This window comes from Periophthalmus magnuspinnatus, chromosome 16 (assembly GCF_009829125.3).
Source record: "Periophthalmus magnuspinnatus isolate fPerMag1 chromosome 16, fPerMag1.2.pri, whole genome shotgun sequence".
Classification (NCBI taxonomy): Eukaryota; Metazoa; Chordata; class Actinopteri; order Gobiiformes; family Gobiidae; genus Periophthalmus; species Periophthalmus magnuspinnatus.
The window spans coordinates 11,165,543-11,189,903 of NC_047141.1; the positions used below are offsets into that span (position 1 = coordinate 11,165,543).

The following is a 24,361-nucleotide window of genomic DNA, read 5'->3' on the forward strand; positions in this document are numbered from 1 at the left end:
TAAAATTCAACCCCAAACACCTTATTGGCACCATCAGCATCCCCTTTCAGATTTATTCCACCTTTGCTACAGAAACAGTCATAATATGACCCATGACCGTCTCTGGTTTGGGGCATTCAGCAGTAGCCCGACACTGGTAGTCACCCTCATCCTTAGCACTCAGGTTTAATATCTCTGTCAGAATCTGTCTGCTCCTCCAGTGGCGCTCAGTGATGGTCTCATTCACTATGGTCAAATACTTCTCTGGGTTAGTCAGTGGAAGCTCGTGGCGAAACCAGACTGCATGGACTTGACCACACCACTCTGGATCATAGTATGTCTTACAGATGAGTGTGACTGAAGATCCTGGAGAGGACGTGAAGTGGGATCTCTGATACAGCACCTGTAAAGGACCTGCAAAGAAATGGAAAAGAGTCAAGCCGGCTACCACTGTTAGAGTCATGCTGTTTGACTTCTCCAGTGTATTTGACCCCGTCAGACTGGCTCTGCTGGCTGGGAAGCCAGGCAGATGCCAGTGCAGGCAGATGCCCATCTGGTGTTCTGCATTGTGAATTAGCTCACTAGTGGACCACAGTATATGTACGGCTACAGAACGGTGTGTCTGACAAGTCGACACAACTCCAGGGCTCCACAGGGGACTATCCTCTCTCCTTTCCTCTTCATCCTCTCTACACCATGAACTCACTACTGCACCAAGTCATCAAGTCATTATTGAGTGACTGCGCAGACAGCTGTATATATGGTATATGGTACGCAGATAACGACTATTATCAGATATATCCCTGGATCATTTCATAACATCAGCAGAGTTGTTCTTATAGCTAAAAACTGTACTACCAAATATAACTTTTACATAGTGGAGTCAAAAGTACAATAACATCACCTGAACCACAAATTCAGCATAGACTTGTTATCAGATAACCTATTCTGACAGAATGCTGTACTCACCACCATCCTTTTTATTTACCATTTACTAGTAAAAGTATCACACATGCACTTTAACAGTAAAAATGTATGGAACTTATTAAAGCGTGATATGTGGTGATCTTGGTAAATAATTGTCTTGGTTTTTAGTAAACAGTGGTGACTGATTAAATTTCGAATTTTTTCTAGTAGAGCTGGGCACGTGAACACGTTTTATTGCGTTAACTTCAAAAAACATAAATTGCGATACATTATTTTGATGCGTGTTAACGCAGATAATGTGTATCAGTCAAAACACCTGGATCAAAGCCCCCACTCCAGCCTGTCCCTCTCCCTATCTCCTGCAGCACATACACACAAAGTAATAGATCCATGTACTGCACAGAGTCTATGCTTACCGCTTGTGTCAGTCATACAGACCCATCGACACAAATTAAGGGGGTCAACAGGGTCAATTTGACTAAACTATGGAGATATTCACTTCTCACATGTTTAGTAACCAGTGGGCTGGTTTGAACTTGTACTGCACCTGATCTGAAGCGGGACTAAACAATGACTAAATAGGAGGTTAAATAACATTCCAATCCTATGTTTGAATGTAGAGAAATAATAAAATAGGCCAATGCTGAGCTTTTTGATATTTGAACTTCATTGTTAAATACCTTGGACCCATTGAAAAAGTATATCCAAGTCAAAACAGCACAACACTGGGTGAATACCACAGAATATTTAGGTCTAAATGGTAAAAATAAAGAGCTATTAAAGAGCCAACAAACCCGTATTACATTTTTTTTTTACCTTTGCATGTGATTAGTTGCAATACGATTAATTATGATTAAAAACATTTAATCACTTCTAGACATTTTTTTATGTATATTTTTGTTTGCTCAAAACCTTTAGGCAGGATGTCACCATGAACATGCATAAACAACCCCTAAAGGTACTTTTTACTTTGCAATCCAGTTCTAAAATGTAGTAGTGTAGAAAGTATGGATACCTGCTCTCAAATGTAGTGAAGTAAAAAGTGTCCACTGTAATATGTACTTAAGTAAAGTGAGATACCTAAAAATGCATTTACGTACAGTACTTTTACTTTTGTATTTTGTTATTTTTCACCACTGCTTTAATGTAAGTCATGATCAGTACACTTTCCATGACTCATTGTTTGGAATGAGGCACTCCCTCTTCCCCTGACAGAGCAATACTTTCATTTCTGGAAAAAATGGCGCTTCAGCAACTCCAGCTGGACAAACTGCGCTGCTCTCTGTGTCTGGATGTCTTGAAGGATCCCACCACTATTCCCTGTGGCCATAGCTTTTGCCTCAGCTGTATCGACAAGTACTGGAATGAACAGGAAGTAGGACAGGACTGCATCTGTCCAAGTTGTGCAAAGGCATTTAAACCGAGACCTATGCTATTTGCTAGTGCTACTTTTTCAGCTTTGGTTGAAGAACTGACCAGACTACAGACAGCTCTACCTGATGATTCGGAATGTTTTGCTACAGAAGAAGATGCAGCTTGTGACGTTTGCAAAGGCAATAAATTCAAATCCGTCAAGTCTTGCATGGTATGCCGAGCATCTTACTGCAAGCGCCACCTACAGCCACATTATGAATCTCCTGCATTTTTGAAACACCGACTTGTTTCACCTTCTAAAAATCTAGTGCAAAGTATCTGCCCACATCATGACGAGGCCCTGAAGATGTATTGTCACACTGACCAGCAAGTCATCTGCTTTCTTTGCTCCATAGATCAACACAAAACCCACAAAACTGTCTCAGCTGAGACCGAACGGACCAAGAAACTGGACCAACTTGGGTTGCTTCAAGACAAACTTCGGCAAAAAGTTGAGAGCAAAGAAAAAGACATTGCAGTGCTTAAAAATGAGATAGCTGCCGTTGTTGAGTCTGCAAATACAGTGGTGTCAGATAGCGAGAATGTTTTTGGAAAAGTGGTGTTATTTATTGAGAAAATAACTTTGCAGTTGAAGGAACACATCCAACGTCAACAAGAATTTGTGGTGGATCAAGTCAAGAAAAGACAAGTAAAATTAGAAGAAGAACTTATCGAATTGCGTCAGAAAGATGCAGAGCTTGACCAGCTTGCAAATGTGCATGATTACAGCCAATTCTTTGGCAAATATCAATCAATTCCTCAGTTCGATGAAACTAGTTCTATAGTGACAGATACCGGCTCACGAAAGTACTTTGCTAATGTCACAGTAGCATTGTTTGAAATGAGAGATAAACTTCATGACATGCTAGCCGAAGAATGCTCTAACATCCTGCGGAAAGTGCCTGACATTGATGTTTTGCTACCAACAGTGGAACCCAACACCAGAGAAGACTTTCTGCAATATTCACTCCAAATGTCTCTAGATCCAAATTCAGTCAATGCTGCCATTTTGCTATCTGATGGCAACAGAAATGCATCAGTTGTACGAGAGAAGCAATGCTACACAAATCATCCGGATAGATTCTTGGACTGCCTGCAGGTCTTGAGCAGGTATAGTGTTACTGGATGTAGCTACTGGGAGGTTAATATCAAAAAAGGTAGTGCAACTGTAGCTGTTACATACAAAAGTGTTCCGAGGATGGGAGAAGGGAGTGCATTTGGAAGCAATGATAAGTCATGGGCCCTGAACTGTTTTGACAAAAGTTTTTATTTCAGGCATAACAACTCAAGGATGTTCATAGCAGGTCCGCTGTGTGATAAAGTTGGTGTGTATGTGAACCACAGAGCAGGTACTTTGTCATTTTACGCCGTGGCTAAAAGCATGACTTTGCTTCACAGAGTACAAACAGAGTTTACAGAGCCATTGCATGCAGGTTTGGGGCTCTACTGGGTCGGGGATTCAGCACAAATGTGTTAATAAAATTATATGTGTGTGTGTGTATATATATATATATATATATATATATATATATATATATATATATATATATATATATATATATATATATATATATATATATATATATATATATATATGTGTGTGTATATATATATGTATATATATATATATATATATATATATGTATATATATGTATATATATATGAATATATATGTATATATATGTATATATATGTATATATATATGTGTATGTATATATATATATATATATATATATATATATATGTATATATATATGAATATATATATGTATATATATATGTATATATATATGTATATATATATATATATATATATGGGTCAAGGATGGGTCAAATGCTGAGAATTAATTTCCGTCATGAGGGATTAATAAAGTATACCTTACTGATGACCTAATCCTGACCTGTTTATCACATTTCTGATGGATAAAATCATGTGAATATTGTTGTTGTGGTAAATGATAATATAGACAAATAGAGAGGTGATTGTGACGGATAGAGTCCTATCGGCTGCACAGTTTTGTTGGCCTGCTCCAAGGAACAGTACGTTTAAAGTTTTGAGGTTCTTTTTACTCTTTTGTTATGTTCATAAAATGTACAGGTGACATAAAATGTTGAAACCAAGCAGTTTGTCAGTTCAGATGGAATATCACCTCCAAATAGTGAAACTCAAAAAAGTGTGAGTGACTGCTGTTAATAATTCTGTGATAACCATGTGCCATACTTACGTCTGTAAAATTATGTATGTTTTATTTTTTTTATTGTTTGATGTTGAATATAAATCCTATGTTTTATCAGTCTGATTATAGTACAATCGGATCTCTTTTAATTTTACAATGGTAATTTATGTTTTAATTTGTTGTATTGTGATTTTAATGTCTTCATTATTCTGTAAAGCACTTTGAATTTCTTTGTGTACAAATTGTGCTATGCAAATAAACTCGTCTTTCCTGTTCATATATACTTTTTTTCATCACACCAATTATTATTTTTCACTTTAAGTTCAGAAATGTTTGGCTGACTACTTTCTCTTGACCCTGCTCATTATTTGTCAAGTTATAATATCATTTTTGTGACTTTAATGCCCCAAACCATTTATGTGCTCAAAGTCTCACTCAGAACAATACATATATGTTTCAATTTTAGTAATTCCTCCTACTTCTTTATGGTTTTGATGCACATAGGGTCACTAGACTAGGCCCGTCATGATAATTACTATATTGACTTCAACAATTAATTTTGGGGGTGAATATTTATCGTGAATACTTTTTCTTTATACTAACAGAAGGAAGGAAGGAAGTTTTTGCTATTTGTTTTTTGTGTGTCTTTTTGTACTATGGTGTGATTTAGGCTTTAGAAGGCTGAATAATTAACTCATTAGATGCAAACTAACTACTACAGGGTTTCAGTCAGTTATTTTTTTAGACTTCAATTTGATTAAATGAAATTGAATTTAATTTGATTAAATGGAATTTAATTTAATTTATTTTATTTACTCAATATTTTGCCAGGTTAGCCAATTGAGAAACCTTTCAAGTTGGATTTTATATATTGTACATTTAGAATAGTATTGCGTCGAGTTATTATTACTGAGAGTTATTCAGAAATATGTCACACTTCAAAATTTGTTATCATCACAGGCCGACAGTAGACAATTTTTTTATTTTTTCATTTATTTATTTATTGCTCATGCCATTTCAGTTTGTTGGCATCAATTAATAAAGTCAAAAACAAAATAATCAAACAATTAAAATAAATACATCCGTTATGTGCCGCTCATTATAGGCATGAACAAAAGGCACAGGAAGAACCATTAAACTTTGTTTCATAAACGTTGCCCACCCCAACCAAGTCACCAATGAGCCACATGCATGTTTCTTGTCGTTTACATTTAACTTAACTAGTGTAACAAGTTCCATAGCTGGACTTCGACTTGTTTCTATTTTAATATTGTCTTTGAGAAATGTTGAAAAAAAATTGTCTCCTATGGTCACAGTCCTACAAAACAAACGTAAAAAGATTTTTGTACAAGTTCTGGTAAATTTTCTCTCAATATAATAACATCTTAAGATTAACTAAAACATGCAAGATAATGTTGCGTTATATCAAGAGCCGAAATGTCCTACAGTTAGACATAAAAAAAAAAAGCAATAAATAACCATTTTTTATGTCAGAGTTATAAAGATCTTACCTGGGTCTTCAGCGGTTGACAGATATAAGGTGGTCACCAGAAGAAACGTGAATGCAGTTAACCAGGCTGACATCCTTATAACTTCTGAATGTATTTGTATGAATTTGTGTAGTTTGTATTGCTGTGTAGTAGTAGAAGGGGGGAAGTCAAATGCCGTGTGCCCCTGTGAAGCACGAGTCTATGCGTGGGCTGATCTTAGGGCTGAAGGCTTTTAGTGCACTTTCCACTTCCTTTGACCAGTAGCGAGTCAGGCTTCAGTAGCAAACGTGTTGGCTGGTGTTGGTTGAGTTCAAACATTCAAACAAACATTACATTTTGAGGTAGAAAATATATTTTAAAAGATTTTTTACACATAAACGTGGGATTATTGATTGTAACAGTTTTTTTTTTGCACAGAATTATATTGGTATCTGGTGAAGTATTTAAAATAAGACTAGAGTACTTTTTTATAGTTTTATACTGTTAATTATTATTTAAGTGTTTAACAAGATACATGATGAAAAAATGTTTTAAATGTGTTAAAAACATTCAGTGGGTTCTGTTAGATCAGATCTATAGTTTTTTTTTTTTAAACAAAAATAAACCAGACGTTTGTAAATGTTTATGTTTTGTATAAGTTTTGTCCTCCACATTATTAGATTTCTTCTAGAGAGTCACATTTAGTGCAGATGAACTCTCTGTCAGATACAATACACACAAGTCCTATACAAAAGGTTAGTTAAAGGGCCAGTACCTATTTTTTCATGTATTTGAGCAGATTTTTTTCTTACCCCACTACAGATGTATGATAGAAGCAGCTCTTGATGTCAGCATAAGTCTACTGTGTACTTTCTGTATCGAATTATAAAACATTTTACTCTCGAAGAATCAGGAAGTGTGTCGTTAGATGGCAAACTCTGCTCTGGTCTCAGAAAGTATTTAATATAGACTTATTGAACTTTGATAGGCCAAAATGTAGGACTATGCCTCTTCTGATTGAATGAACTTCAGTATTTTAGAATCAGTGCAGACTACATGAAAGTTACAGTAAATATAACTACACAATGTTTAAGAGAAATTAAATGGGAATTAGTCTAATAGTTCCTGTGCCGTAATGCAGGTTTAATTAAGTCACAAACATAACAGACACGAGTCAAACTGGCACAGCATTTGAACAAATTTGGACACTTACCTAAAGTTACTTGAGTTTTGCAACAATTCAATTACAGACAATGACCCAACAAAATCTAGTTAAAACGAGAGTTCATGGGAAGATTAATAGTAAACAAGTGCTGTAGGGGGCGCTGTTATACCTTATGTGCTCTATGCTGAAACTACTAGCACAGAGGGAGTGGGACACTTGTCAGGTGCAGTAAAAACACCTCAGGATCAGCTACTTGTTCAAAAATCGTAGAGTGAAAGAAAAAAGTGTAACTTTTTCTCTCAGACAAGACTTTGGAATGTTGTGATTTTAGAAAATAAACCAATAGTAAATGCAGCACCAGAGCAACAAAACTCAGTGGTTTACCCAGGCTATTTAGAAAGGTTATTTGATCTTCATTTTAATGATTTTTATTCTTTGGCTTTTAACACATGAATTGTGTGGTTCTCCATGTCTTTTATTGTTTTATTTATTTAGGCCATCTTATTATTTTTATTTAATTAGCCTCTATTTATTATAGGTTATATTATGATGATGATGATGAGTATTATCATTATTATTATTATTATTATTATTATTATTATTATTATTATTATTATTATTACTATATCTAATTATTGCTATGAGCAATGGTAGAGCAATGTTGTTGTTTTTTATGTCTTTATTTGCAGTATTTAGGATAAATAAAATTGACTGGATTGGATTTATGCCAAGAATTGTACATTTAAAACTAATCTCATAGTCTACCTGTGGTGTGGCAAAACCCAAGGTTCTGGACACTTTTATTCAGAGTCCTGAAAATACAGTGTCAACATCACACAAAGGACAGTGAAATCAAATTACTAAAATATCACAAATATCAAAGAATACAGTGTGTATAGGTTATGTATGTCTCTGAAACCATGCTGAAATATATGACCCCCGTTCAGTGTCTCAAGGTGTTACATTTGGGATAAAATTAGTCTATCCTGTATAATCAAAGGACACAGGTAACTACAATAAGAAACACCATATAATTTTCACTTTTTATCAAGGGGTGCCAACATCCCCAGAACGTCAGTAGCCTACACCCAAAAACATAAAAACAAAAATATTATCCTGTTTTCTTTAGGTAAATTTGAGTGGGACATTCTCTAAATAACCGGGATTACACCTGTCTGTAATCAGGGCAGTCGTGATGAGTTTTGTGATGTCACCAACTACTGGAAATTGCAGAGGTCACCGGAGTCAGGACACAGGAATGATTGCAAATTTACCTAGTTTGCTCTAAAGTGTAAAAAAATGACTAGGAACAGTAGACACGTTTAGTAGTAGTGACATTTTTTTTTATTTTTTATTCCAGCTTCTATACATGTCTATACACGGCGTGTCCGCGTGGTGGCGCTGTTTCTCTTATCTTCCTCTCCCCTCTCTCTCTCTTCTCCAGGAGGCGTTCCCTGCACGTTCCCTTCTCTCGTGCATTGATCTCGTGCGCGCGCTGCTCTCTTTTAACTGTCTGCCGCTGTTGAGTGCGGATGGTGTCGGGTCTGGAGGAGGGCCGGACAGCGAACTTTCTGCAGCTCCACTCGGGACTGGACGCACTGCTCATGACAGGGCAGGACACGGCCGTGGTGCAGCCCGCAGACCGCATGTAGGCCACCAGACAGACAAACAGACCGAGGCTCCGCGTGCTTGCTCTGCCTCGCGCTCCTGGCTGTCTTTGTTCGTCGCGTGCACATCTCCCCTTCTGCAGCCCACAATGGAGCCCTCAGACCGGGGACAGCGCTCCGAGGATGAGACGGAGTACGAGGATGAGGAGGTGGACCCCAGAATACAGGTCAGCTCAGGAGCATGTTAAGTGTTTTATTTTAATTTTGTATTTTGTTTTGAGGGGTTTTGACTTCGTCTTGTGTGACCACAGTAGGACTTTATGGGTGACAAAGTGCATTGCAGCGCGTGACTCAGTTTGTATTCATTTTCAAATTAAGGTGGAACAGAAACACTTATATTTTATTATTATTCACCATCTAAAATCTTATGTAGACGCATGCTGTCAAACACTGAGCCTTCTACTGGCACTGGTGCTGAAGGACACCCCAGCAGTCCTGTTGGTGGCATGCAGTGCACCAAAACGAGTAGCCTACTGACTGAGCGGTATATGCAGGATACACATATCTCAACTGTCTCTTATCAGGGTGCCACTACGGGTTAAACATAATCAAATATTTGTTTTTTAAAGGTGACTTGCCTAAAATATCCAAGCTTATCAAGCTTACGGGCTGTTAAACACCACTACCTATGTAATTGTTTTGACATTGTACAACCTTCACATCTGTTGCCCATAGTTAATAAGTTTATCAAAAAACTGTTTGTGGATAAGGCGTAAAAGATTTGGTACTTGTCAAGTTGTTTAGGTTTACGATACGACTAGATGTATAAATGGATAGGTGAACAAATATATTTTTAGTCTAGATATTTGACAAATCCTCAGGTTTGTAGGCTCTCCCTAATTTTGAATGTACTTGCTGTGTTCAGGGTGAGCTGGAGAAACTCAACCAGTCCACTGATGACATCAACAGATGTGAGACGGAGCTGGAGGTCAGTGCACACACGCGCACACACACACAATATGGACACAGTGTAATATCCACTCTTTCATCAAATGTGCATCATCTCAGGTATAATGAAGTGCTTAAATTCTAATAGGAAAATGTCATTTAAACGTCTGGAACAGGGGAGGGGCAGTGAAAAGTTGCTAGAGATGCTGACATTGTTCTTCTTGAAGGCTGTTGAACACTTGCAGGAACACTTAAAGAGAGGGTATTATGCAAAATCTTTTTTTAAAAACTTTTCTACCATGTTATAACCCTGATTCCCTCATCAAAAACATGCCTGAAAATGTTTTAGATGTCATCCATGTATGTTTCGCTAATTTCCCTCCCTGGCCCTATTCGAACCCTTCTTGCAGTTAGCTGTAAAATTCTGTCCAACGCTCAGCCCACAAGTATGTGTCACCCAGGCTTACACACAACAATTCTTCATAAATGTACAAAAGCATGATACAAAACTATACAGAACAACTTCACAAACTTGATGTGATGTGCAGTAGTTTCATTAGTGGGATGCACACTCATTGTGTTATGATAGTGTTCTGGAGGGGAGTGACTTAGCACCGGGAGCAAAGGGAGTTTTGTTTTGGCGAATTTTAGCATTTTCAAAACTATAAAAGGTAACCTGGTGATCTATATATGCTATGTGTTAGCAGTTAATACCCCATAGAAATAAGACTTTTACTGTTGAGGAATTTGTCCCCTGCATTTCTATCAAAGCTGCAAGAACAACCTGTCAGAAGGTGAGGGGCCACAGTGCTGAAGACCCCCTTGTACATTATGGACTACAGGTATAGGAGTATCTAGTCCTAGTTGGAGGATTGTCATATTATTTTAGGTTAAAGGAAACTGTGCCACTTAAAGAGACCCAACCAGACACAAGAAGAACACCTTCAAAATGATTTTCCACCGACCTCCAAGAATAAAAACAATCCATTGCTTGTGCACTCTACATGTGTGCTTTACCATTACCTGAGAGAGTGCAGTGGAGACAGTGGTCCTGAGTTTGCAGATAATATCAGGCCCTGTTCAGTCACCTCTGTCCTCAGACCTCACCTTTTGTGCAGCTAAAGGGTTTTAAAAGAATTACATGGAGACCTTTGCTCTGCCTCCAGGCCAAACCGTTTGAGCTCACTCAGCATCAATAAAGTAGGCTACATAACAGCTTTGAGATAGGATTTTCCCTGGCAGACCTTGTGTGGTAAACTTGATTTTCTGTGAAATGTGGTTGTTTATTCAGACCGAGCAGTGTTATTGAGGAGACTTGACCTGATATTGAAATTGTACAATTTGAATTTTTTGATGTCAGGTTCTATCAAAATTGCACAGGTGAGAACTACTTGCAGTCATAAAGGAAACATATTTTTACAAGTAAAGTGTAATTGCTGTTGTATATTGGGTACAGTCATGTGCCCCGTAGTGTTAAAGTGCTGACTTAAGTTTCTATCTAAAACCATCATCCAGGCTGTTTCTTTTTTGTCCAGCTGACAGATTTTACTTTTGGCTTTTACTATGAGTGAGAGACAATTTTAATTCTGTGCCGTGCCAGCCCCACACTATGAGCTCAGTCCTTGTTATCTTGGCCTACGTCATCAGATGTATAATACTCCCTATAATTATGGAAGAATAGCCAGATTGTGACGGGACTAGACTGGAATGAACAATATGATACTTTCAATTCTTAGACAACTTAAATTTATTGAATCTACAATAATTAGATTTAGAATAAGATTTTTGTGTACCCAGAAGAATCAACATTATACTGTTGTATTTGCATAACTTCTAGTTGCCATTAGCAGTTTGCTGATGACAATAATCAGATGATTATTTTGCTATCCAAAAACAAATGTACTAAAATATGCTGGTAATTTGATTGCTGATGGAGGTTCAAATATGAAGTTATTCCTCATTTACTCAGTACATTCCGAGCATCTTAATTATTCACGACGATGAGTTTAACTTCCAGAGACCAGGGGTTTTGCTGTCACATAAAGCTACCAACGAGCATGCTTATGCACACTTCCTGATTATTGAACAGTTAAATGCAGTACGCAGTCAGCATATTTTGACCTGCTTATACCATATATCTCTACTGAAAGAAAGAAATTTTGCTCAAATACATGATAAAAAAATTGGTACAGTAAATATAATTTGCTTTTCTTGTTATTGTTTCTAATCAGTGGCATTCTTTTTCTCACCTCATTTTGAACTAACAGTGCCTGTTTTTGTGATTGGTCTCATTTAAATAGTTAAATGATTTTGTTGTTACATAATCTTCAAGTGTGAAATCTTTCTTTGTGTCAATCAAGGTTGGAAGTTGAATTTGAGGACAGTAACCAAGCAACCAACCAAATGCCTTAACTGTTATTAAAATGTCTTAAACAACTTTTTCAGTTTTTCTTTCATGACATTAAAAACAGAGGAATAAAGCTGTATGCTAGCTTACTGTCCACCATTAGTAGCATTGTTGCACTCGTGATTTTTGCTTTGTTGGGGAAGGCCCATAAAGTAGGGCAAATATATAAAAACAATTGGATTATGTGTTGTCAGGCTGGTTTCAAGAACAGTGTGTAATATCCACAGAAAATTGAAGTTCAGATGCCTATTATATCAAATAAACAACTGGAGGCTTGAGACTAAAAGCTAATAATGCTATTTACTGTAATTAAATTGTACTACTAATGCCTGTGCAAGTAGGATTGTTGATTTTGAGAAAAAGGGGACAAATTCACATGACAAACTTGGAAAATGTGAAAAAGCTAGAAAATGAAATATTTGAGAACTTTATTTGAACAATATTGTGATCTTTTGACTATTCATAAGTTTCAGACAAACAATTCATTCCTGTTTGTGAAGGACTTTGAGGACCTGTTGAGGACCTTTCCGCATTCAAAAGATTCATTTGATTTGAATTGCTTAATTGCCATGACCATGGAAGGCAGTTAACATACCTTGAAACCCAACAAAATACAGAGTGAGCTAATAACTTTGGAACACTGCAGATTGTTTAAAATGAATTAGTTCTGTTTTTCACTGTCTTAAGGCAGCAAAAATCAGGTACAGCCTTTTTAACATGGCGTAAATTTCCTTCAACATAGTAAAAACACTATTTCCATTTTGAGCACATTATAGTTAGGAAAATAAAGATATGAAAATAATGGTATCCCAGACCGGAATGACTGATTGATGGCTTTTCCCTAATATGATTTCACTGTCTGCTGTACAGTCTTTTGAGTGTTGTTGGGTGTTGTTTTGATCCAGGGCTTTGGCTCAGGTTGTTGTCAGACAAACTAAATTGTCCTAATTCATGTGCCGTCATTTTAGAACATCTTTGAAGTTCAGCACATTTAGCCCAACTGGTAAAAAAGGATTAGGAACCAGAATTAGATTTACAAAAGTGATTTCTAAAAAGGTAGCCTTCAAAGTTAATTTATTTGTACACCTGGTCTATTAGTTGGGAGCTCTTGTACTACTGTGTTACAGTACACAGGCTCTAGTAAGAATTGATGTTTATCATGACAAAAACAAACAAAAACATGTGTCATTGAATAAATGCAAGATGAATAAGTTTAATGCCATTCAAGTCACAGCATTAGTATTTTAACAGAGACAAGCAGATGGAGGACCAGGAAACATTTTTTAGTGCACATTAATGTAATGGACAAATTTGGGGTCATTGGGGACACACACTTCTTAAACCTTCACTCACCCTCCCAATCCACATGTTTTCAAGATGGAAACTAAATCCCTCCCTAATAAGTGTAAAAGCCAGGCTGCTGCCATAAGCTGCTTTTTATCAGTAAACTCATGCAAAGTCAAATCAAATCAAAATCAAATCATGAATGAACCATTTTATGTCACAGCAGTTCCCAAACTGTGGGACAGGTACCCCCAGGGGTATCCAAGGAGACTTTTGGAAAAAAAAAATAAAAATTATTTGAAGTCATGTATTATTTGGATCTCAAGGTTTTAAGTGTGATGCACGTACTTGGATATAACACAAACTATTCTAAGTAGGTATTGTAGAAAATAGTGTTTTTCATAAGTAGGCCTCCTAGTCCACATAAACCTAATTCTATCATGAGCAGAGCAATCCCTTGTGCACACTGTTATTGTGTAATAAGATGTAAAAATGATATTCGCACAACTAGAACAGATAATTGATCATAACCCAGTTTATACAAGCACTATCATTCAAAGTCATCCAAGGGCCTACGGATAAACATGTCCTCGGATGTCAGTTTTCTCAAAGACATTTTAACCATTAATCAAAGAACTTATTTTTTTCTAAATGTGTAATACACAAGTTACAACATTCATTGGCAGTAAGCCTAAGCCAATATAGTAGCCACAGCTGCCTTGGGATACAGTTGCCTGCTAGCCTCTACAAACACCTTTCACACCACCACCGCTGCTATTAATGAATAATAATGCTGCTGTATGGACTATACAGACTCTAAAACACATCCCAAAAGACCTTTTATAACAATTATGATTATCAATCAAATCTCAGTTGTACTCTTACACAAGACACTTCTCAACAGTATGCACTAGTCAGAGCTGGGACAGAACCACAGATTATAGACAACTTGACATTTTTTGTGAATATTTTTGCTTTATGTTGACTCATCTTCAATTCAGACCAAAATGTTTTGAAACTTCTATTCTAACACTTAAATATTGTTCCCATTTGTTTGCTCATCTTCATCAGCCTTGTTGCCACAATAGCTAACGTTTTGGTTTGAAAATGCATTTTGATGAGCTAATCTTAAACCAGGTCAGAGGATAGGCTAAGACTGAGGACTGTGAGGTTAGTGCCAGTCTGGGTCAGCTTCGGTGATAAAGACAACGGACACTCCTGTTTTTGCAGAGATAATCGAGCTGTGTGCAAATGATTCAAGGAACTATGCGCTGACTTCAGACCCTGGTGAAGTAACAGCCTTTCAAGGAAACTAGGCCTGAAAGAGCTATACAGACTGCTCTAGGACAAAGGTCAAATATAAAGGAGGTAAAGAACATATTAACAGTGCAATGAACTGTTTTGATAAGAATTTTAGCATTGATTAGTATCTGGGTATCAATGTGAGGGTTTTAATTCCTGGTAATGGTGTACAGTATTTAGTGATTTTCAATATTTTTTATACATTCATCCACTAGCGCTTTCCATTCTTCTGCCTCCACTTGGTGATTTTTGACTGAATGGATTAGATTTGAATAAATACTGGGAGTGATGTTTGTACGTTGCCCTGTTGTAATCACAAGTTCATATTGTAAAGAGTTAATTTTCTCTGAGCTCTGACTGTAAAGCACAAACAGCTCAAGACAAAAATACACAAAAAAATGCCCTTTGGCCATGTACAACAACATATATAACCACATTTTCTGTTTTATAAGATGCCATTAAAATTACATTCTTTCATATTCAATAAGTAAAAATTAAATAGATTTTTTTAGGAGGCAATACTGATTACACTTTTTTGGCATACTACGTATGTAAAATATGACAATAGTGAAGACCCAATTACACAGTGCACCTATTAATAACAGTAATTTCTTCCTGTGTTTCAATGATGGTTTGATGATTTAATTGTTGTGTTTTTCCAGGATGCCCGTCAGAAGTTCCGCTCGGTGTTGGTGGAGGCCACAGTGAAGTTGGATGAGCTGGTGAAGAAGATCGGGAAGGCTGTAGAGGAGTCCAAACCCTACTGGGAGGCCCGCAGACTCGCTAGACAGGTACTAACCAAATCAAGACAGCACAGTGCTTCTGAAATTGTGGTGCACGGGCTTTCTCGGAGGGCACTCATATGTGTTTTGCTATCCTGGTTAAATTCTTCTCTGAGTATCTGATGGGCAGCATAGTTTGGTGGCATCAACCACTTGTCTCCATGAAGACAGATGCATTAAATCAGTTGGGGCCTACTTGCCACATTCACCTGTCTCCTCACGGAGGAAGCAGTCCATGAGAAAGAACACAGCCTGGACTTGTTGTCCTTTGGTCTCCATGTAAATCTGATAGAGATTTGCAAAATGCACTTTTGGGACCACTTTGTTGTGTTCTGTATAATGCTGCTTGAAAGTGTGGTTAATCCATGCGTCCCAACAAGCCGAGTGTGCACAATGAACTCTATGACTGCCTCTTTGTTTTCTGACGTGGTCAATGCATCTGCAATTGAGTCGAGATGATTAGCAACACATCTCGCCGGATGGGCTGTTCTCTTGTGTCAATGACACTTATAGAGGTTTTGGATGCAGTGACTCCATTAAGACTAAAGCACACAAAGCCCATAGCACATCCTTTGCCTTATGAAAATATGCATGAAGTCAGGCATGTATGTAGACGCACTGAGAGGAAATGGAAAAAAGGCCCTCTTACCGAATATCAGAGAGTAGTTAAAGCTGTATAGCTAACTATAGCTTCATATCAAACCTGGTGTCAACAAACTGCCACTAACCAGATTTTGAAAAAGCCATCTACACATTTGTCGTGTCTAGATTATTCTAATTCTTTGTACGTGGGGCTCGACCAGATCCCCCTGCAGCACTTACAGAATGTCCAGAACACTGCAGCTCATCTGCTGACCAAAAGTAAGAGCACATCAGGCCTGTGCTGTGAAACCTGCACTGGCTCCTATTTCATATTGGGTGCAATTCAAAATGTTATTGTGTTTAAATTTCTGCACTCTGTGGGTTCATTTTATTTTAGGGAGTTACTGCAGTCCTATACTCCACCTAGAGCCCTGAGGTCACTGGCTGTGCCCAAAGCCAGGCTCAAGACCAGAGGCGACAGAGCCTTTTCTGTGGCAGCGCCCAGACTATGGAACAGCCTCCCTCTGCCTGTCAGATCCTCTCAATCTTTAACGCAGTTTAAGACTTCACTGCAAACTCATCTCTTCTCCCTGGCATTTAAGACTAGCTAGACAGGATATCTTGGTGCTTTATTGTTCTTTCAGTGTATCATGTTATCTCTGTGTGTGTGTGTGGGGGGGTGTATGGGGGGGGGTGTGTGTGTGTGTGTGTATGTATGTATATATATATATATATATATATATATTTTTTTTTTTTTATTGACTTTTATGTGAAGCACTTTGATCAGCTGAAGTTGTCTTAAATGTACTCTATAAATAAACTTGAATTGAATTGAAATGGCAATACTACGGATGGGTGATATCGATTTTCAGCACTAATAGTTTTCCTGCGTTGCCCCATTCTCTGTGTGCCCATCTGTTGGTCCCAGTTTGTCCACAGTACTTCAAATGGGTCTTTTTGATCAGACTAATGAGTAAAGCTGGAGTTTTGTATGGCTTTGTTTTAGTTATCTACTCAAAAAATTGGCCCATCCTTAGCCAATCCATCATGTGCTAAAATGTGCTTGTAAATGTTGTGGTTTTAATTTGTGCCCAAACGTAGAAATGGACAATTTCTTCTTAAGATCATTCATTATTTTGCCACTTATTTATTGTTTTGTTTCAGCTCATTTTATTTATTTATATGTTTTGGGTATCATGTCTTGAGATGCAGTGACTTGCCTTTCACATCCACATACAGTTTCTGTCTGTGATCAAATAGACTCATTGGTTTCCTGTTTCATTAGTGGTGTTAAACCTAGTTATTTCAGCCTGTCTCAGTTCCTCCTGTGTGCTGGGGTAAATAAAGAGGAAGCAGCCACCTGTGTGTCCAGATAAAGCCCTGCAGCTGCTACCTGAGGGGAGACTAGGGATGGGACAATATTAAATTTTAGACTCACGATTATCGTGGCCAAAATAATCGCGATTAACGATATTATCACGATAATTATTAACCTGTTAAGGTTCAGACGGCCCGGGACTACTTTACAACTTTACAGCAATGTACATACACTTCTGCGTCACTCACACAAACAATGTACACATCAAATGAAAGCTTCAGCGCTTGTCTTTCTGGATATGCAAACCATTTTCACCTGCAATCACCAGAGTGCTGACAGGAAAGACGTTTTTACAGAAAAGTCACAAAGTGTGAATCTGGACTTCACTTACCATTGAGTGCTCTGGTTCTGTCAAACATCAACATATTCACACAAAGTTGGTCTCATTTGTTCCATAAAGGTCCAGAGAATATAATCCAGTCAAGAAATTATGTCCATGATCCTCCATGTCCAATCTGCTGCAGGAAAGTACTCCAAATATGAAATCTGCTCCGTCACTTCTTTGCATTTCTTTTGTCGATTTCAGGCATAATAAAATTCTGACAATGCCAACTTTGTTCAGTGCTAAACACACACGTTAGCTTGTGATTGACACCAGTGTTGGCCAATAAGGTGGGGGTTGTGGGTTACTGAGGCCGCAGACAGCGAATCAGTGCTACAGATGACTGAAAGTTTACGCCCCACTCTTCCCCTTGTAGAATCAACCAATTACATCACACACATTTAGTGACGTTTTTCCCTTACAGCCAATGAGCAGCGGGACAGGATAATGTATCACATGCCATGGTTTTCCGTAAACAGACGTACTCGGAAGAAAAGTCCTTGTTGCGCCGGAAGTGACGCAAGTGCCCGTCGATGAACACTTAATTTTTTTAATTAAGGCACTTTGGTGAATTGGGAAACAAGTGGATGCAGAAATGTGTGCATAATGGCGCATTTTACGCACTGTTTTGCGTTTTAAACATGACGAAACGGACAAACCAAAGGGAGTATGTGATCGAGGACAGTGTGGATGTTTGTACAAGTTAAACAAGAGGCATCTCTGACCCGGAGTGGTTCATGGCAAAGAGTAAAGATCCCACAGTGGACTCAGGAGTAAATGACCTTATTTTTTGATGGATTGGATGCTGTTCTCGATCGGTAAGCATGGTTTATTCTGCTATTGACTTAATTGTAGGTAAAATATACCGTGTATAATCGTTAGCATTGCTTCTGTGCACATAGTGCACATTCGGACCATGCGCTCTGGCACATTTGTGTTCAGCTGTATGAATTAGACTTAATTTGTCTATTGTTTAAAAGGTGTTGTTTTATTCTGCAGTTTGCATTATTGTAGGTAAAAATATAAGATGTACACACATTAGCGTCTCATCTGTGCGCACGGGTGACGCGTGCACTGGTATGCTCCTGTGGAGAGTTACGGATCAGACTTTGTTTATTGTTGATATCTGACAGAATATAGTTCAGACAGAGATACGCACAGAAGCTACAAGTGTCATTGCTATGTCAGAGTGGGCAAAAACCAGAACTAACATCTAAACGTTGTATTGGAACTGGAAACATGAGGCAGTGTGGTGCCGTAAAGGCAATTATAATCGTGTGCGATGATCGCAATTATAAAAAAAATGCCACAAACGATTAATTGCGGACCTTTTTTATCGCGATTAACGATATGATCGTATATCGTCCCATCCCTAGGGGGGACATAGCTGGGTTATTAATTGGAGGCTGCTTTGCAGAGAAAAATACATGAATGTGTATGTGCTATGAATTTTGTCTGACTCTTGGAACAGGGGAAAAGTTACTTTGAGAGGACTTCCCCTTTGAAACCTTGCTAAACAAAGGTTACATTGAATAATAATTTCCCTTTATGCTACAGTAATGTTCAAGTTGAAACAGTGGGGTTTTTGTGTTGTAAAACCCAGCAGATGAATCATGTAGCTGAAATATTTTTACGATTTCTTACAATGTACAATGTGTTTTCACGTCTTTACAAAAATTCACACATTTAAAACGACTACACCTGACATTTATCTATCTCATACATACACACACGCGATACATAGGAAAAGTACAATAAAACAAGAAATCTAGCTAATATTAAATGCCAAGGAGAAGGGGTGGGTTTGCAGTGTAGTCTTGCGCTAAAGACTGAGAGGATCTGACAGGCAGAGGGAGGCTGTTCCGTAGTCTGGGCGCTGCCACAGAAAAGGCTGTCACCTCTGGTCTTGAGTCTGGCAGGAGCTGGTCAGCTGACCTCAGGGCTCTGGGTGGAGGGCAGTAACTCCCTCAAATAAAGGTGACACATAGAGTGCAGAAATTTAAACACAATCAATTACATTTTGAATTGCACCTGATATGAAATAAGGAGCCAGTGGAGGTTGCAGATGTAGCCTAATATCTGTTCTGTATCTCTTCCGGATCCAATGAAAAAAATAAATACTGTTAGCAACCTTTTACAGCTTGTTTGAGTTGAATGGTGATGGGAAATGGTCCATCACTGCGCTGCGTATTTTTCTTATCTTATGATGTGCAGGAACTGAAAAAGAAAAATACTGTGGTTTCCTTGTACTTCTGTATGTGCAAACTATAGCCTTATCTATTTCACTTCCTTCTGGTCTATGGACAGCTGACATTAAAACGTATCAGACACTACCTTTTTTGCATGGCTTCCCAAACAGATTGGTGTAGATTTGATCAGGAAGGAATGCAAGATGTTATTGCATCAACATGAATGGTCCACAGAATAGCATTAAACATATTTGTTTTGCATTTAGTTTTTATTTAATTGCTAAACAAATTCCTTAGGTAAAGCTGCATACCTGCCTATATTTAAAAGTGTCGATTTACACCAGAGGCAACAGAGCTGCTCCTGCAACGCTAGCCTTTGTAAATACCAAACTGTTTTATATTGTTTACATATTCATTGTTGATCGTATGAATTACTTGAATGAATTTATGAATTTGAAACTATACAAAAGGCACGATATTTGGCAGTGCAATAAAAGGCATATCTTTTGTGCAGACTACTTATTAGGCTACTTACCATCTAGGGTTTGTTTTCCTGTGCGTAAGCTGCACTGCTGCACTTTCATGCTGTTACTGCTTTGGTGTAAATTGGAGATATTGATCCTATGGCGCCAAATGCTTGTATCTATGGAGATAAATTTAATGACAATACTTGCCTTTTCAATAGAATATCCATGACTCGTCCTTTTTTCTTGGGACTCAAATTAAATTAAGCCTTACAATCTGTCATCAATTTCAATTTGTTTACTCCTTGTTGTTGTCACTGAATGTTTTGATCTCATCTGCCCTATTTTCTTGCACATTTAACATTGCTCATTTTGAACTAAATTTTCTTGTTTTGTAAGTTTGGTCACCATCAGGACAACATTTTGTATCTGACACTTCGATAAAGTCCTTTTGGCAACTATAACCATTAAGCTAGCTTTGTTCTTTTGTGGTATTCAAATCACACAGCTGTCTTTTTGTCATTGCTTGCCTTTATATTAGGATTATCAGATGTTCGCAGCTGCCCGGATTTAACCACTGCTCTCTGTGAGAGACTCTTTGGAGAAATGGAGGAATAAATTGTTTTTATCACCAATGCCACTGTTACCACGCTCAGTGGCTAAATCAGGGGAAAGTGCGTCTTGTAGCATCTTACCTTCTCATTCTATATAGGATTGTGGTGGAAATATTTCAACTGGTAGTGTGGTTGGATATTCAAACCATTCTATTTGCATAATTTACTGCCGTATCATTGAGACACACTCCCTCTTGCCTGTATGAATTTGTAATTGTAGGTGTTGCTGAGTTTCAGGTGACACCACAACATTCTCTAGGCCAATAGCCTAACATTAAATTCAATGGGGGCTAAAATGAATGTTGTTAAAATGCAGAAACCTCAAGCGGCATGTACATTTTTGGATAATTATTTAAAAAACTGTTAATCTATCACAGAGTTATACAGGCCTCCTCTGAAATGAGTATCGTCTTAGACTCTGCGTGTCTTCACGCTGCATTTAAAGGGTGAAGAAATTCATATTCTTTGTGGATATTGTAGTTGTCAAAATTCCAGTGTCATCACACTGATTCAAATATTATGTGATTTAAAACATTTATAAACTATCCACCATCTGCTCCTAATTTGAGGCAGTGTTATGGGTAATAAGCTAATTAGACTTTCCCGCTCCCCAGACACGTCCTCAAGTTCTCCAAGGAAATATGCCAGCTACAGAAGTTGGCCTAGTAATTTATAAGACCCTTCAAGATTACTGAAAAACTTCCAATTCCGGGCCCCTCAGACCCTTGGGCCCGAGACAACAGACCCCGTTGTCCCCTCCTGTTGACTTCTCCGCATGTTTGTGTGTTCTTGATTATTCTGACTGGTTTCTTTTAGTTGCATAATCTTGTGGCTTTAATTTCCCTTTTAATCATGGTTATCTTGTGAAAAATATTTCACATTTATATCACAATTTAAAATGTTCAAATAACCATAACTTAATGATCCACAGGTGTTGTACATTATTATTATATAGCAGACAAACACAGAATATGTGATTGGGCTTGTGTACACCATTGTAGGATTGATCAGATGCCTTAAAAACACTTTTCCTACTGGGCCAATAAATTATCTAATTGCCTTACAAGCCAATGAACACGGACAAGCTGGATTTTCCCCAGTATTCTGTTTTTGTTGGAGTATTGTTATTCAGCCGAGTACATATTGTGTTAGCTGATCTCTTGTTTGTTGATAGAAACTTGTCCCCTGCTGTGTTCCTCCAGTCTGGACATTCAGCTGGTTTTGTCTCTTGGACCAGACTCAGAAACAAAGTGGATGCCATCTGTGACCTTTCGCTCCAATAATTTATTACCTAATTCAATCACTCTTTGGCAAATGCTATTTTTCATTATTATTGGCTTGTTTTTTTGAGGAATGTTGCATAAACGTGATTGAGTCTGTTCCAACATTAAAAATGGCTGATGTTTGTAGTTTATCTCCAGTGGAAGCTAGTGTTTGGCAGTCAGACATTGAAGCCTTTTGTGACTGAAAAGATGGAGATTTGGAGATTAGAGATTGATTATATGGCGTTTGCGCTAGCCTCATGATGAATTTTGACCATTTGTATGGTCAAAATGCTAAGTTAAAGGTGCACTCTGTTACTTTTCTGGGGGAGGATCCACCACCTCCTTGTTTCTATGGAGATTTTATTGCTATGCCTGGAATATACACATTAATTATGTAAGATATACAAGTTTAATGGTATACTGTAGAAACATGTGTCAAACTCAAGGCCCGTGGTCCAAATGTGGCCCTCCACATCATTTTATGTGGCCCTCGACAGGGTAAATTAAAAAGGTATGATGGTCTTAAAATGTCCTTTTATCAGGAGATGCACAGTTACACAGCCATATTTTTACATCTAGGAAAATGCATATACAACATTTGTAACTTGAATAAGTAATAAACATGGAAATAGTTAAATAACAAATTTTTTAACTTGTTAATTATTTTACATCTGGCCCTTTGAGAGCAGCCATTTTGCTGATGTGGCCCTCGGTGAAAATGTGTTTGACACCCCTGCTGTAGAACATTCTGGGCAAAGTGGTAACCTGTCTCTGGAGACTAGCAGGTCGCTGACCCTTCACCAGAAAAGTTTCCTCTTTTTAATAGGATGGTTCTCATCCTACAAAATATCTTGTTCTTCCAAACATAAGGAAGCAAGTACAAGCAATATTAGCTCCAACTCTGTCTCAAAGATTCCTGTTCATAACCACAACAGCAGTAAACATCAATGTGATGAAGACATAAACTCTTAAATTATATTCTCATATTAATAGACAGTATGTGGAACATTCTCCATTGGTTCTCCTTTTTCTTGAGATCTCTGGAGCCTACTATGTAAACATGTTGTGAATGTGTCACATTAATGACATTTCCTTGTAAATTGTTAGAATCAGGTCTTGTGGGCTCATAAAGGAAAAGTTTGCAGAGTCTGCTGGTTTGTCTCTTTGGCACAGTTTTACATTTACAGCTGGTTTAATGTAAAAGGATGGAAAAAAAAATATCTATAGATAAATCTATAGAACCAAAGCACTGGCAAACCATGACCTGCATTCTATAAATTCTAATATTACTTTTGAGTTTTTGTGATTTGTTTCACTCACACATAATTGGTGGACAGTGTAAGTGGTGGACAGTCGCATACAGTTGGTAAATCCCAGTTGTTTTATAAAGTGTGATTTTTGTAAAATACAAGAATTTCAAGTGGTGACAAGACAAATATCATTGACAAAAATATATTCTTATTGTATGCTGAATTCTGTGTCCTCCTTCAGTGGACCTATGCTTTCACTAACAGAAGCTGATAGACATGTTTAGGCCTTTTTTCCCTGAACCGAAACCAGTCCTCTGGTCCAGTATCGTAACCTATTCTGGTCATGAAAAAGCTCCAACTGTCTTTATTGCGATTGCGCATCTTGTATTTAGGGAATCCATTTTGTCTTCTTTTTAAAATATTAACTGTGTTTTTAATATCTTATCTTAGCGGTTTTAAGCCTCCTTGAAACTGCATCAGGGAGTCTATGCATCCTCTACCATGCCCTTATAGAAATTAAACCCATTTATCAATTTCCCCAACCAAAGAACTTCAAAAGGCCCATACTGTGTTGTGCTATAACTACAGTCATTTTTTTCTGCTAACACGATGGGGGCATGTTTCTCTAAAGGCGCTTGTTGTAAATAATTAAAAGTGCTGTACAAGCCAAACTGCAACGCTGTTCTGAACTTTCTCTCCCCTAGGACCTTGAAAGTTTCATACACCGCTGCAGTGGTTAAAGCACGGGACTGGGTAAGAGGCAGAAAGATAGCATATTATGGGATGTAGATGGAGATATGAGGAAACAGATGGAGAGAGGATGTTGAGAATAAGG

General features: G+C 37.7%; 1 protein-coding gene across 1 annotated transcript in view; it reads left to right on the forward strand.

Annotated features, from left to right (window-relative positions):
* Window positions 1-8,618: 8,618 nt before the first annotated feature.
* sh3bp5b (SH3-domain binding protein 5b (BTK-associated)) overlaps window positions 8,619-24,361 on the forward strand; it is a 29,938-nt gene continuing 14,195 nt past the window's right edge. The window contains exons 1-3 of the mRNA XM_033981722.2: window positions 8,619-8,966; window positions 9,665-9,727; window positions 15,343-15,471. Of these exons, the coding sequence (XP_033837613.1) occupies window positions 8,889-8,966; window positions 9,665-9,727; window positions 15,343-15,471 (270 nt within the window). The 5' untranslated portion in view covers window positions 8,619-8,888. The remainder of the gene's footprint in view (window positions 8,967-9,664; window positions 9,728-15,342; window positions 15,472-24,361) is intronic.